This window comes from Prionailurus bengalensis, chromosome B3, assembly GCF_016509475.1.
Source record: "Prionailurus bengalensis isolate Pbe53 chromosome B3, Fcat_Pben_1.1_paternal_pri, whole genome shotgun sequence".
Taxonomy (NCBI): domain Eukaryota; kingdom Metazoa; phylum Chordata; class Mammalia; order Carnivora; family Felidae; genus Prionailurus; species Prionailurus bengalensis.
This window is the reverse complement of record NC_057355.1, coordinates 66429656-66446303: the sequence shown is the minus strand read 5'-3', so window position 1 is coordinate 66446303 and position 16648 is coordinate 66429656. Positions and strand designations below refer to the sequence as shown.

The window sequence follows — 16648 nt, the reverse complement described above, 5'->3', positions numbered from 1 at the left end:
GTATTATCTCCATGAGTGCTTAAATATACATTTTTAAAAATCTTCCACTTGCACTTACTATGTGCTAAAGGAAGACAGAACGATGATTGATGCTGTGCACGTTATCTTTCATTGATTTAGAACTGAGCAGGAACTCGGTTACCTAATCCCTGTCTATACAGCACATGCACAGGCTTGCAATTAATATTTTATAGAATAAGTGGCTGAAAAAGTGCTTTAATATCTGTTGCAGTATTACTTTTGGTGTCATGAGGTATTAGCCATAATCTAGGCCTGATGAGCAAAAGAAACACAAGAAATATTGTCTCTAAGATGCTTTATATGTTAAAAAGAGTAGCTGGAAAAATTCATGTTGGGTATGTTTGTCTCATGTGTGGAATCAGATAGTTTTCCTTGAAAGCCAGATATTAAGGTTTTATTATTTTTATATGATAGATTTAGTGTGATCACCATAGATTTAGTGTGATTTTTAAAAATATAACATGCATACATGGCCGTGTGTCTTTTTCATGTGCCAATGTAGGATCCTGCTAGAGATTGTTATTTTTTTCAACATCTGAAGCATTAAAAATAAGCCTTAAAGGGTATACATGTGATAACTGATCACAGAAACCATAAAGCACTCTACAGTAAATTAATTCCTCTTCTCCATTGTAAATGCGGTAATTTGTAAAGGTTCTATACAGACCTAAGTGTGCATTTTACACATCTGTTTGTATGTAGATATTTAAGTCTGCATAGTGTGGGTTTTTTTTTAGGAAAAAAAAAAATCACAGAATATTGGATTACATGATCTTTGTCCCAGAATGGACAAAGATTTGACCAAGTAAAGTCCGCTAAATAGTCTTATGTTGGGGCGCCTGGGTGGCGCAGTTGGTTAAGCGTCCGACTTCAGCCAGGTCACGATCTCGCGGTCCGTGAGTTCGAGCCCCGCTTCGGGCTCTGGGCTGATGGCTCGGAGCCTGGAGCCTGTTTCCGATTCTGTGTCTCCCTCTCTCTCTGCCCCTCCCCCGTTCATGCTCTGTCTCTCTCTGTCCCAAAAATTAAAAAATTAAAAAATTAAAAACAACGTTAAAAAAATAAAAAAAAATAGTCTTATGTCAAGCTGGGGAGGGATGTTGAAGACAAGCCTGCAAAAAGTCTGTTTTAAGTCTTAGTATTCAATATTTTTATTAATGAACTGGACAATCGAGTTGAATGTGTTACAAGGTTGTTGATAATTTTAAGACGGGAGATCTCATAAATATTCTTTAATAGGGGCTAAGGAAAGTTGATAAATTAGGACAGTGGCTTCAAATTAATGAATTAAATTTCAATATGTAAAAGGAGCAAGGTTTTTCATGTAAGGACAGCTGAAATGTTCAGGCTAGTGAAAGGGTAAATTAGATAGAAATCACCTTTTAAAATCTAATAAAAAATATTGGAAGTAAAAGCATAAATTCATGGCTTAGGTTAAAAAATTAAATATGCATACAGATGTGTGTGTGTGTGTGTGTGTGTGTGTGTGTGTGTGTGTGTGTATAGCACCCATATTTCCTAGTTCTGTCCATTGAAGATAACTACAAACAATGAAGAAACCATCTTACAGAAAAAATCTGATCAGACGTAGACTATATAATGGCTCAGAACCCGTTGGAATGGATGACCCATGATGCATCATCATGACATACGTCTTAGAACTATGGAGTTCTGATAGTGTTGTGAAGTATCTGATCACATTGATCACTCAGATAGTGGCCAATATAGCATGGCCAAATCTGTTTTACTGTTTTGAAGCCACCAGATTTTCAGGACTGCTTGGTATTACTCTTAGCACCATCTGCTTATGGCTAGTCAGGCCCTCAGCATCGTTTCTTTGCTTAGCCTAGCTTTTCTCTGTTTCCTTCCTGAGAACTAGAAGACCCCAACAGGGAGGAAGAGCCAAGGCTTAACTGAGTTCCAGGTTCCTTGAGTCCCTTGGTTCTGGAAACTGTGTTAGACTGGTTTGACCTTGGCTAACAAAGACCATGAATGCAGAAACATGCCAAAGAGTCATGAGCACTTGCATACAAGTTCAGAATGGGGACTTAATATTGATGGGTCCCATCTAGTTCTCTGTGCTATAAGATCTAGAGATAATTATTTTATTGAAGCATACCCAAAGGTGATACTTAACTGATCTTTAAAATAAATGGGTTATGGAATGTTTAGCTGACTCCATGTAATGTTTTTAGGCATCTCCTTATCAGCATACAAAGAAGTTAATTTAATCTATGCACTTTAAGCATTTTAATGCTGAATTATTACATGTTTATTTACAGGTTAAAACATGAGAATTCAAAGCCTTGTGTGAAAGATTGTTATGGGCTGTTCTTTTACCTTGTAAATACCCCCTCACAGTGATTAATTAGATATAAAGTACTTTGCCAGGTAAACTTAGATAGATCATTTTATTTTTTTAATGCAATTTTTTTGGAGAGAGAGAGAGAGAGAGCAAGCAGGGGAGGAGGAGAGAGAGAAGAGAGAGAGAGAGAGAGAGAGAGAGAGAGAGGGAGAGAGAGAGAGAGAGAGAGAGAGAGAGAGAGAGAGAGAGAGATTCCCAAGCAGGCTCTACAGTATCAGTGCAGAGCCTGACATGGGGCTCCAACTCACGAACCATGAGATCATGACCTGAGCCTAAATCCAGAGTCCGGATGCTTAACTGACTAAGCCACCCAGGTGCCCCCATAGATCATCATTTTAAGTGAACTGGAGAAAAATATTGGTATATAAATAAGCCTCTAATCTGATGTTTTCTTGTTTATATGTGTATACATCTTGAATTTTGTTGCAGAGACATTACAAACATGTTTGTTATACTTTGAATCTTTTATAAGCCAAAGTAAGGTCTCTCCCTCTCTTTTTCTCTTTCTCATTCTGTTGGTTTCTAATCTGACCAGTACTCTCAAAAGACAAGGATTCTTTATTTTACATGTTAACCCTCCTTAAGAATTATGACTTCCCCGAAACTTTTTATCCCATTTAAAATTTTCCATCCATTGTGCTCTATATGTAATTTTATAAAATACATATTATATCTGACCTTTTTAAAAATAAATAACCTTGGGAGCCCCTGGGTGGCTCAGTCGGTTAAGCATCTGACTTTGGCTCCGGTCATGATCTCACGGGCTCAGTGCTGACAGCTCAGACCCTGGAGCCTTTTTTGGATTCTGTGTCTCCCTTTCTCTCTGCCCTTCCCCCACTTGCACTCTTTCACTCTCTCTTTCAAAAATAAATAAACATTAAATAAATAAATAAATAACCTTTCTCTGAACCCTAATATTTTTTTTACTTTCCTTGATCCATAATCACATACTGAGCAGTTGCTGTGGCACTGCTGGAAAGCACTATTGGAAAGAAAGAAAGAAGAGTCCTTTTCATTGAAGATTTGTGAATACTCATGGATTTATCCGATTTTATGGATTATCCATTTGCACTTCTACGGATAGGTACATTGTATTCAGAGAAATCAAAGTTGAATAAATGTTTACTTTTTCCAACTAAAAAATCTGTTTTATTCATACATTTATTCATTTATTCCAAAAATAAGTTACTGAGTCAGGTACTATCTTAGGAACTAGACATTAAGTCAGGTGAAGTCCCTCCTTTCGTGAAGTTATGGTCTAGTAGGGAGATAGGCTATAAGCAAATGAATACAGATAATTTCTAGCAATTCTTCAGAGTTCTTATAATTCTTTTATTATTCATGCATTCTTTTCAACTAATTTTTTAATTAATGTACTTTAAAGTTTAGTTTTTTGAGAGAGAGTGCGGGACACTCTCCTCTTTTGAGGAGAGACAGGGAGAGAGGGAGAGAGAGAATCTCAAGCAGGCTCTGCACCATCAGCGCAGAGCCCGACATGGGGCTCAAACTCACGAACCACGAGATTGTGACCTGAGCCAAAATTAAGAGTCAGATGCTTAACCGGCTGAGCCACCCAGGCGCCCCTTTTTCAACTAATTTTTGTTGAATGTGATCTCTACGCAAGTTAGCGTGAAGATGATGATAAGCGTTCTGTATCCTCGGGTGCTCACAGTGATGTCACACAATGCCACTTCCAACTCAATGAGACTATAGTTCCATCTCTCGGGCCTCTTTGTAGGTATTCACTTGATTATACTGATAATGAAAATAAATGCATTCAAGGCTGTTGTCATGCTACTTCTATCAAACATTTGAAAGAAAGGTACAGATTATACTAAAACTCAAGAGCTACCCTTTACATGTGAAGAAAATGCTGCTGGCTCATAAACTACTTTTCCTGAAGTGGTGATAGAATTTTACTTACTCACCTGCTCGTGTTCACCGTTGCCTTCCTGTCACCATGTGCTTCCAGGATGGCTAGTTGAGTTCATTAGCTTGGCTGCCTTACCACTACACTAACCACTCTTTGCTTTTGGTGGTTCGGCACACAGATGTCTTTTAAGTGCTTACTTTGGGCAGGCACCATTAGGAACACAGGAATAGAGGTTGAATCAAACATGGAGCCTGCCAGGAAAATTTTAGATAAGTTTAAGTTTCTGGTAAGTTCATGGCAGTTCTTTCCAAGGAGAGTTAATATAGAACTAACATTTATAGGTCAGCATTTAAAGTCTGAGAAGATCACGAAGAACCTGCTGCCCACTCCTAGGCTGGGAGGCACAAAGTGCCCTCCTTCACTCTTTCTCCTTCTCTCCAGCTGCTTTTGGGGAGTGCTTTTCTTGCACGATCCCAATGTACCGCACTCTCCTCCTTTCTCTTTCTCTGTCCTCCCTCCATAAAAACGGCGCCCCACCTTCCTTGGCTTTTCTCTCCCCCAGCTCACCTCCCCACACCACATACCTGCTGCTGAGTTGTGTGGCTCAAGTTATGCAGATTGTTGTGTTAATCCCCAGATCAGTTTCCTAGGCGTGCAAAATGGTTTGCTGCTGATCTAGTTGCATTTCAGGGACGAGGCAAGCCTAGGGTCTCCATGCTGCTCTGCCCTCAGAACTCCACTCTCCTGGAAAGGCTTCACAGGGAGCCCTTCTTAAACTCTGGGTTGACCCAACAAGCACTGTGATCATCCATATCCCCTCTGCTAAGGGTTTGTTCCATTTCGGATATCAACAAAATAGAAAACATATTTTAACTGCTGATAGAGATGTTTTGACTTTTATCTCTCAAATGATGAACAAGGCCATGTTTTGTTATTATTGCTTCCCCCTCCCCCACGCCCCCCGCCTCCTTCTCACGGGTAAAGGCAGGGGAGGAAAGGAAAATAGTGGGACAAGAGGCAGGGGAGGAAAGAAAAATAGTGAGAAGACAATAAGACTGTTTGCACTGTCAGGGGGCTATGAAAGAGCTTATACCAAAGACTGGAGACAAACTGTTCATCCCCCGTGGGCTGGCATGTCTCCAGGTCAGAGGGACTTTCATTAGTGGCTTCCGCAGCCACTGACTGGTGCAAATTCTTATTACGTTTGGCTTAATAAGGATAGCTCTGGAGATATTTTATTCTTTCCAGTGAATGTCGCCCTGGTAGTGGAAGCTAACAATTATTTTGACTGACACCTGAGAGGCATTTGCTTTATCCCCACCTCGCCCTCCCATGTTTGGGCTTGCCTTATGACAAACCAGCAGATTTTACGTGGGTGCTTTTCTAGCATTCGTGTATTACTCTGTGGGATTCCAGGAGGGTATAATCTGTAAAGCCAGGTAGGCTTAGTGAGGGATGTCCTTTGCTGTAAAAAAATTAGGATCTTTGTTTCTAAGAGTTCATCTGCTCCTGCTGCTTTATTCCCCACCTGAAGCAGTAATGCTCTGCTGGGGAAGTGATTATGATGTGACAAACGGGGGATTGTGACTTCAGGTGAAGAATCGGCAGCAGGAACAGATGAGATTTAGAGTACTAAGGTTGTGTTTATGTGCAGATGTTAGCAGTAGAGAATAAGGGACTAGGAATAAAACACATGATTATCTAGGCTAAAGAGAACTGACCTGGTTGGGTATTTCATAAGGTATCAACTATTTAGGAGTGGCTGGGTGGTTCAGGCAGTCAAGTGTCTGACTCTTGATTTCGGCTCAGGTTATGGCCTCACGATCGAGTCCCTCGTTGGGCTCCAGGCATGGAGCCTGCTTAAGGTCCTCTCACTCCCTCTCTCTCCGCCCCTCCCCCATGCATGCACACACGCATGCTCTCTCTCTCTCTAAAAAAAGAAGAGAAAAGGTATCAACTATTTAAATTCCTAGCTCTCCAAAGGTTACAAAGTAAGATACAATTTTCAGAATAACAGGAATAGGATACTGGAGATGGGATATGGGGAATTGGGTCCTGTTCTTCCTTCCCGAGGAAATTGTCGGGATGCAGGATCATCTTATTCCCCTTATTAAATATGCTTGTGTGTGCTTCTCCCTGGGACCAAGGGAAGAGAACCGTGGACATACATATATGCTGCTAGAACACCACATGCTCCCTGGAGCTTTGACAACAGGTTACTCTGTGCACCTACTATATAGTAGTCTTTCTGCTCTGGGCCCTTCCCTTGCCATGGCCCTGGTTAGATAACTCATGCCTGCTGCTTGTCTGCTACCCTGGCCACTGAAGAGATATTGGAACTCTTTTGGTTGTGACGAAAGTCTAATCGAAAAATTATATATACACACACGCAAGGAGAACTTATTGGTTCAGCAGTATACTTGGAAAATCCAAAGGAGAGGAGTTTGTTTCTGGCGTGTGTAGAATCCAGAACACAGAAAATAATGTCATCACCATCTCTTTTCTCCCTCTTATGTTCTGCTTTTTTAAGTGTTGGCTTCATTCTCAGGCAACAAAGATGATTCCTGGCAGTCGCTAGTTTGTTTATTCCTTAGACTCGGAGAAAAGTTGTTGATTCTCTTTTGTCCCGTAATGAATCTGAGGAAGTACTCTCATCAGCTAGTCTGGGTCAGGTGTCCACCCCTGAGGCTGATAGTTGGGGGTCACAGTACCGGTCACCAGAATCACATTGTAAGTAGGATGGAAGTGCCAAACAGGATGGGATGCAGGACAAACACTCAAAACATCTCCACAGAAAATTAACTACAGGTTGGAGCGTTAGTCTCCATAAACCAAAGGCATTGAGAGTCAAATCTGATCCTGCTGTAGTAAGATTGGCTTCGTGTGTGTGTGTGTGTGTGTGTGTGTGTGTGTGTGTGTGTGTGTAGAAGATCCGTTTTGTGACTCAGAACTGCTACTGTTCCTTTCTTCACCGAGATTGGTTCTGGGACAGATGGAACTGGCCCTGCAGAAGGCTCTACCATCAATGACTACAGCTAGCAGAGCTGGGGCAAAGGCTAATCATCCATTCCTTGGAATTTTGGAGTTGGAAAGTGTTCTAATGCCCATCGAATGCCCCCTGTTCTGTTTGGAGGAAACTGGCCCCAGGCCATAGCCTGTGCCTTTCCAACCACTTGCCCTGTATTCTTTTTACTCTGCCATTCTGATTTGTCCCTTCTTTTGTGGCATTACACCAAAAGAATTTAGAATGTGGTGTAAAATATAGAAGACTTCTACTTTTGTTGTTCATATTCATATTGTCTGTCTCCACAGCCACCAGTCGGCAGGGACCAGACTGCTCAGCTCCACTTTGCACTGTCCCAGCTTTGTGACCTCCCATTTGTCTCCTATCTTTAGGGCATTTCAATTTTCACTAGTATTGTCCCCTGAAGACATAAGCAAAGGACGAGGTCAGAGCAGTCAGTTGTATTCCTTAGTAGTAGCTTTGATAAGAGGCTTTGGGGGAAGAGGTTGAAACTAATGGCTGTAATGAAATTTTGGGTTCTCCAAAGATTTCATTTATCTGTGCTGTGGGTCTCCCCATGAAATGCATATCTGTTCTGTGTCTCTGTGCACATAGTTTGCATATCATAGTAACATCTATTACTGAAACCTTGCTGACTTCTTAAATTGGGTAGAAAAGACTGTGAAACTCTTTGAGAACATAAAAATATGGGATGGGGCGGGGGGCCCATAGCTCCAAGTATTGAATGAGAGTTTGGTGGGGGGGGAAACACAAGAAAACAAAATGCGAGAATAGAAAAGATATCCATCAACACATACAAAAACTACAATATATCTTTTGCCCTTCTTCAATTTAGTAGAAATTTAATAGGTGTTAAAATTCTTTTTATCAAAGAATGTATTTTAGCCTAGCATTTTAGAAGCCTTTTGACAAATTCATAGATAAAAGGCCTGGTCACAATGTTACTTTTCATTTTCAGGCATTGTGAACTGGAATTTTGCATAATTTTCCTGTATTTAAGTAAATAACTGTATTTCTTAACATTTTAAAGTATTTTAATAAAACAAAAGAAAACCTCTAACTTTTCCTTGGTACTCCTCATGCCCTTTTATGATTCTTAAGTATATGTTAACTAGTTTCAGATGTGTTTTGTTCTCTGACTCAAAATCAGCCCTTTATTTTAGAAAAAGAAATTGTGTAATTAGTACTTAATTGCTTTGGATATTTTGGGGCATTTAGAGGAGAGGGTAATTAAAAGGCCAGAGAAATTAAACTTTCACAGTGTTCTTTAAGTATGTGTAAATTCCTTTTTTAAATACCCTGCAAAGGCAGGCCTGACAACTTAAAAATAAATGAAGACCTGAGTTGCTTTTAAAAATTTAACCTCAGTTTTATCTGTGGATGCAGTTTCATTGATTTTTTTAAAATTTCAGTTGGAGAGAGGACCACCGAAATGCTAGAAATCGAGATTATGTAGTTCATTTCCTTTTCAGGTACATGTAACCTAAATACTATCAGACAATGGCCATCGCCTCTTTCGTGCTTTAAGATCTTCCAGCAGGAAAATAAGAATTTTTCCCCTACTTCATAAATGTCACACGTGATCAAATTTAATTAAAAGAGGTACGTGGTCTTCTAGGACCAACTAGAATGTGGTTGAAGCAGGTTTTTACCTGTGTCTTTAGCTATCCAAGAGGCCTAGGTCTTGGTGAGTCATTTAACTCCTCTGGGCCATTTATATCATGTACAAGTTGGAATACTGGACCAGTAATCTCTAAGACTTTTCAGGCTCAGAAATACTGTGGTTCGTGAGTCACACACATTATCTAAAAATCCTGCATTTTGTGGATCTTGAGGCTAAGAAGCCTGCTTTAAGCAAGAATATTCTGTTAACTTTGATAGTGAATGCTTGAACTGTGACATTAAGCAACTCAGTAGTTATGAAATATATTGGGTGTTTTTAACATGTACCTTAAATATGAGCCTTGCTTCCAATTTCCTATATTCACTGCATAAGATAGGTACACAGGATTGGAGGTTGATTTCATATTGATCTCCAACATTTTGGGAAGCTGTACTAAAAGCGCTATTTTCAAACATTGTTATTCCTCTTTTTTGCCCTTTCTAGTTAATTTTATTCTTTTTTTTCCCCCCCCTCAAAGTATGAGGTTACTTAAACATTCAGTTTTCCATTTGGGAAGTTCAAAGAATCTTAAGTAGCCATTTGGCTCCATTATGTACAAAGAGCTATAAGAACCTCGATGAAATGTATAATTCTCAAGGAAAATATAGATTGCAAAACTGACTGTAAAAGAGATAAAAATCTAAACAGATTGATAGCTATCAAAGAAATGGGAAAAGTAACCAAAGGGCTGCCCACCAGTGTAGCACCAGGCCCAGATTGTTTTCTGTGAGGAATTCTACCCATATTTTAAGGAATGGATAATTCCAATGTTATTTAAAATACTGTAGATCACAGACAAAAGTAGAAAAACTTCCCATGAGTGTTAAGGAAAGGGAGGCAGTTCCTTCTTTGATGATCAAGATGAACCTCAGAGCAAACAGTTGGGACCAAGGATGAAAGATAGCAGTAAGAGGTATCAAGTAAAACCTTGAACTTCGGGCCACATTTTTGTTGTTGTTGTTGTTTTGTTTCTGTGTCTTATTGATTAATGGAAAGTTAAATCAGGAGAGAAAATTATTAAGTCAGTCTAGTTAGGCTTTGTGGAAGGCATGGATATTCTTTAAAATGTACTTGTATTTTATTCAGTTTACCTTTTTGAACATTAAATACAAAGCATATGTTGGAGGTAAGAGTGAGGCAATGAACACGTTTTAAAAAATGAAAAGGAAACATTTCCCGTTCTCAGACTAGAGGCTTCACGCCCGTCTATGGAAAATAGGGAGTAAGCACCATAAGACAAGGGAAGGAAGAAAGAGTGAAGCAGAAGGGAAGCAATGTGGGCTGATGATTGAGCATAATCTCTAGATCATGGAGTTGGAACCAGGACAAGATAGTCAGAATGTAAATCCATACCCAATGGTTTGGGTAATCTAGTGGTAAGGAATCTTTTTAGGCTGGGGGGCCAGGAAATGAGCATAAAGACCAGGAAATCAGGCCAGATGTATGGGGCTGACCTTAAAAATCTCCCCATAGGATGATCCATGATAGAAACTTCTCCTGGGGCCTAAACCAGGTGAAGAAGGCCACCTGCTCATAATGCTACTCCCTATTCTTGTGCTGTCATTTCCTCTGAACTTTGCCCACATCATTCTATGGGCATAGTTAAAATAGGCAGAGAGGGAAAGGTTAATACCTGAGGTCCCTGGGTGGGGGAAAACACATATTTTGGAACAATGCTGGGAGCATTTGAAAACAGCAAACCCCCTCGGGCGTAAAGTTTCTCTAAGAATGTAATAGGCACCACCTACTCCCCCTCAGGATCTCCTCAGGAATTTGACAATCAAAATACCTAACTAAAAAAAGTATCCATAAAACTTACGTTACACAAGGGACAGTATGACCAGTTTGACTCCTCACACTATGGAGTCAAGCCAATCAGGAATGGACAACCTCGCACCTAGAGTTATTCAGCCAGTTAGGGTAGAACCTGAGAAGGAAGGAGGGGGAAGGGAAGGGGTGCTGACTAGAACCTTGTACAACAATGACCCTTGCCTAAAGTAGCAGACATTCATTTTCAAATGGCCCCTCTCTGTAAAGAGAGCTTTCCTTCTATTCTTACTTTCTAATCTTATATTCTAATAAACTTTTGCCTGCTGCTCATTTTGTGTCCACCTCTTCATTCTTCTAAGCAGCAAGACAGCGAATCTCATGTATTGAGGTGAAAAATCCTGCAACAATTCTCTCTTCCTTTTTTGGGAAATCTAGGATGAAAGAGACAATGTGAAGGTTGAAACAGGAATGGTAAGGCAGTGAGACTTTAGTAAATAAAAGAATGGGGTAGAGACCCAATAAATAACATGGTATTTCAGACGTGGAATAACCTCTTTACTCTCAATATATATATATATGATATCACTAGTGGTGACACAGACTTCTAGAAGCTATCCTTTGGGTACAGTTACTGTCGGATCAACTTCCTACTGAGAAGGCTGGGGCGAGGGTGGGGGTGGCGGAGAGGGGGAGAATGGAGTGAGAAAGTTCATGGTTATACTTGAAAGTTCTCCACTGAAAGATGGGAAGATTCTCTAGCCTCACCTGATGTTTTCTGCCCATGGTTTAGGGGTGTGTGTGTGTGTGTGTGTGTGTGTGTGTGTGTGCGCGTGCACTTTCACATTAAGTGACAGCGTTTCAATTGTAAGTATTGTGTTGGTAATTTTGGTGCATTGAACAGGAGTGCAACATGTACCTCCAAAGGGGTTTTAATATGTGCATTTGGATTGGTTGGTAACCTTTGAAATTTTGTTTTGAGCTGCTGTCAGAAACATAATCATTTTTCTTTCTGAAACAGATTTTAACATCTGCAAAGGTTGATCAAGCTAGGATAGTTTTAATGCAGTATTAATCTCTGTTTTTTAATGTCAACCCAGCTTTGAAAACTGTTCATCAGCTATAGTAACATCACCTCGAGGCACTTGAGTTGCTTTTAATAAATGTCTTTTCCAGTGAATATTCTTGTTGTGGCCAGTGTATCGAGAGGATAAAAATTTTTCCCAGTCTGGTTCATCTGCAGTCCAGTCTTCCAAATTTTCTTGTTTTTAAAGTAAATTTACTTAAATTTGTATCTTCTTATCTCAATAGTTAAGATTTTTTATATTTCAAGGAGGGGAGATTGTTGTGAATTCTGGCATTAATCCTTCAAAGTCTGGTTAAAGGACATTGGCTTTTAACAAAATTTAACTTAAATATCTAGTTTAAATATGTCTTGTCATTAAAAGGTTATTTACGTTTAAAATGCTGACCTTTCAAGATGTACACAACAGTGTTCTAAAACAGAGTTTCTGAACATTGGCCATGAAACCACTGTCTTGGGCTGACAAATGGATTGGAAATAAGCTACCCAACACTGGGAATGGGCCATTAATTTTAATCAAAGGTGATGCAGGAAGGCGAATGGGATGCATGACAATGTCAACAGCCCAGTAGGTGTTAAGAGACCACACAGCCTTCCTTGTTACTTGGTTGGGCCATTAGTTGAGGTTGGGTGAAGACAGAAAGCCATGTCTGGAATTGAATGACCAGGTCACTCCAAAATCTAATGGAGAACTCTTCATTTCAGAAATCACATTGTAATGCCATTAGAAGTCAAGGACAGCATTTAGAAAATATTGGAAGTTTTTTTTTTTTTTTTTTTTTTAAACCAAGCACCTTGCTAGTTTTTTCCAACTTTCTCAAGCCCCCTGTTTTCCTGCCTCCCTTCCTTCTGAATGGATCATTGATATTTACAGAGGATCAAGAAATCGAACAGACTTACAAAAAAAAAATCTCAAAGCCTGTTTGCTTTTCAGAATTACATATTGTTAGTTGTAAAACTCTGTTAAATGCCAGAAACAATAGCATACCAAAGGAATTAAGCAGGGCAATTAATTCTCTGTAGTGATCTTATTGTCCTTGTCCCTTTCTGTGTTCTTGTGTGTAGGGATAGTTTTACTAATTGAAACTAAACTTTCTTAATTGCTCTAATGAAAACATTTGCTTTATAATTGTAAAGGCCACTGTGCTTGTGCCTCACTGTAAATTGCCAATATTGGCTGATAACATTAGTGATATTCATAGTGGTGAAAGCCTTTTCTTTTAATCAGTAAGTATATTTCATCATTTTGAGTATTTTCAATTACAAAAAAGGTAGCAGATGACAGCTTGAATTAATGATATTTATAATAAAGACATAAAAATGCAGAAGGGACAAAGAGGCATTTTTTTTAATCTATGCTTCAGGTTTGTTAAGAAAGTTCATTTATTCTGACACCACATTGCATGCCTAAGAAAGATATGTATGACTGCATTAGTAATTTTTATACATTTTTAAGAAAAAAAAAAGCAATTATATTGCTGTCTTGTTAATGGAACACTATTAGAAGTAACAGTATTTGTTTTTCCTGTAGATGAAGATCAGCTCCGTGCCAAGGGTTATGACAAAACACCAGACTTTATTTTACAAGTTCCAGTTGGTAAGTCCTTAAACTCTCTTCTGCATTTTTTTTATAGAGAAAGGGGGTGTGTTTCCTCCGTAGACTTTTTGTTTTGTTTTGTTTTTTACTTTTTGTTAATATTAGCAAATGTAACCAGAGTAGATTAGCTTTAAATGGGTGAAATTGTTGGAAAAGATTGTTTTAGAATTACAGACAATAATAGATTCAGAAGAAATCTCTGCCTTGAAAACGTTTACCTCAATTTGAGAAATAAGCATATCCTCTGAAGACATTTGGGGTGCCATTTTCAAGTCATCTCTCTCAATTCTGAATTTTTCCATGTGGTTCTGTTGAGAAGCCAGGCTGGCTTGCTTTGGTTTGCTTTCCTGTTACTTGCCCACTTACAGAGGCAGTGTCAAAGTAGGAGAGGGGCTTTTGAAGAGGATGATGTAAATCAAAGGGATATGATTATTGCATTAATGTTGCTCATAAGTACACACACGATGTGTTGTTTTCTAATTACACCCGTAGATGACAGCGAGGGCTAAGCCTCCGCTTGCTAATTTGAAGTGCAGAGAGGCCTGGACAGAGTTCAGTATTTTCAGTCTTCCCTTCTCTTTGCTCTGTATTAGTAATGCTTTGTCCCTTAGCTGTAGAAGGGCACATAATTCACTGGATTGAAAGCAAAGCCTCATTTGGTGATGAATGTAGCCACCATGCCTACCTGCATGACCAGTTCTGGAGCTACTGGAATAGGTAAGGTCCCATTATTTTTCTCTTAAGATAAACGATACTCAGCTGAAATCTCATTAGAAAAAATATTTTGTTTAGCTGGTAAAAATGCTCGTAGCCTTTGTTTCTGGTAAGTACAGAGACTTGATTAATGTATTCATTTCAGATAATTTAAACTTCTCTGCTTTCATAATGTTGCTTCATTTTTTAAAAGTAAAAATCTCTGCATAAGGTCAAAATTAGTATATACTCCCATATTCCATTTTATAGCGATAATATTGGCATCACTAAAACCAGAAGTAATAAGATATGGGGCGTATTACGATATCGACACTAACTTTTTTTCTTTTTGATGTGAAATTTATGCATACTCTCAGACCTTTAAAAATACCTTACCCTTAGCTCTGTGAGGATAGTGTACAAATGATGTGAAAGATCAAAATGATTTACCTTCCAACAGAAAACAGTTTACCTACCAACTTCAAGGCATGGAAATCTTAGTGATTAAGGGAAAAGGTCAGAGGGTCGGAGGGGAGGATGCTTTTGTTATTGAATACCCACCATTCAAATATGTGCCTGGGCCTCCACATTCTCTGTTAATCCTCACAAGGAAGTTACTTCTCCTACTTGATACATAACTGATTCTCAGAGAGAAAGTATATGCCTTACAGTTAGTTATCATGCATTTGTCTTTCTCACTCCCAAACCCATGCCCTCTCCAGCGCCTCTCTGTAGTCATGTATAGTACCACTGTTGAAACTTTGGCTTTTTCTAGTATTGAAGTCCCAAGTTTTCACACCACACATTTTCCCCCCCTTAGAACAGGAGGTAGGGCAAGCAGTAACCTTCCTAGATTAACTCTGTTCCTCAGTCACTGGCCAAGAATACAGTAAGACGACGACACTGGCCCAGATCATTAAGGAATGAGACAGTAACATCTGTGGACAATAGTCTTGTCCTGGGGAAGAAAACAAAACAAAACAAAACAGTGACAGGCTACAGAATTTGGTATCATATTGTTACTCAGCTTTACAAAAGGCCAGCAGACCTCGTCCGTGACAGCTGTGCTAAACTAAGCCCACTTTTTGCCATGGTAACAATGATCATGACAAAATGCTGAATGTAATGGCTTTCTTGATTTTCTTGTGTAATTGTGCGTAGCATCCGAGCTTTACTTTACAGGGATGGAGGAGGAAAGTGCAAAATGTTTTAGAAATCAATGCTGCTTCAGCGTTCCCTGTCTTTTATTCAGCCATTATTCAAATTAGTAGTAATGTGGCAAATTGAATTTTAGATTTTTAGCAATTTTATGAGTTCGAAATAGTATAGAAAGAATCATCTTTGATGGTATAGGGAAAGCAATGGCAAGAAAATCAAATTGTGTAAGTTTAGTTTGCTAAAGCATTTTTAAAAACTGATAAAATCATTATGCACAGAGACCGTGCCCCCCACTTTGGTGCTGGTCAAGCCTTTCATGAGGAACAATTACAAATTGAATTCCAAAGAGTAGAGCTTGCTTAAAAATTCCAAAATCATATTTTCTTTCTAAAATAACTCTACAGGTATTGAGTGCCTACTGTGTACCTAGCACTCTCTATTTTAGAGGCTGGTTAAATAATCTAGTCAGTAATCAGCCTTCTATACATTGTTGACCTGGCTGGAGGACATGTGAGCTACAGATAATTTAATACAGTTGCCTTTGGACTGGATTTTAGATTATTCTGCTGTATGCTACTTTTTCTATTTCAGTGATGCTTTACTTACGTGATTGTTGGTTTATATTCCCTAACCATTTTCTTTGAATATACACCAGCTACTGGGCATGATTCATTTAGGGCATATTGTGTGATAAAGGAAAAGTAGCCCTTGGTTTTGAATCATTCTAGGTCATCCAAGGAGAAAATACGCTACACAGAATTCAGTAGTTTTACCAAATGTCCGCGGAGAGGCCAAGAAATGGAAGTAGTGGTGACATCCAAAATGGAACACAGAGGCATTGACTTGGACATAAAATTTTGATTATAACAGTGACACAAACTCACCAGTGATAGGGCATTTTGACTTAGCCCACTTATGAAAGTATGGAATCCTACTCTTTATATTTAGCCTCAACATAACTCATATACTAGTTGCTAAAATTGTTGAGAGTGGAAAAAATCCTCTCTCCCACCTGTGGGTAGCCTTTCAAGGAGGCTGTTGGTTGGTTGGCATTTGGGTTAATTGCTTCATTTGTATAAGCAGCCTCTAGTTAACATACGCACTGTTATCAAATTGTCACTTTTTTATGTATGTATGTATGTATGTTTATTCATTTTGAGAAAGAGAGGGGAGAGAGCTTTACGAGCCAGGGAGGGGCTGAGACAGAGAGAAAAAGAGAGTTGGGGGTGGGGGGAGAGGGAAACAGAATCCCAAGCAGGCTCCATACTCAGCACGGAGCCTCAAGTGGGACTCGATGCCAAAGAACCACGAATTCATGACCTGAGCAGAAACCAAGAGTCTGAAGCTTAACTGAATGACCCACCCAACACCCCTGTCACACTATTTTTAGATTAAATGTTGGATT

General features: G+C 39.2%; 1 protein-coding gene across 3 annotated transcripts in view; it reads left to right on the top strand.

The window, feature by feature from the left end:
• CDIN1 (CDAN1 interacting nuclease 1) overlaps positions 1 to 16648 on the top strand; it is a 274464-nt gene that overhangs the window by 98634 nt on the left and 159182 nt on the right. For 2 of the 3 annotated variants that reach the window (XM_043555710.1, XM_043555709.1), the window contains exons 9-10: positions 13327 to 13392; positions 14004 to 14109. In XM_043555710.1, coding sequence (XP_043411645.1) covers positions 13327 to 13392; positions 14004 to 14109 — 172 coding nt within the window. The remainder of the gene's footprint in view (positions 1 to 13326; positions 13393 to 14003; positions 14110 to 16648) is intronic. The other variant, XM_043555711.1, reaches the window with a different exon arrangement.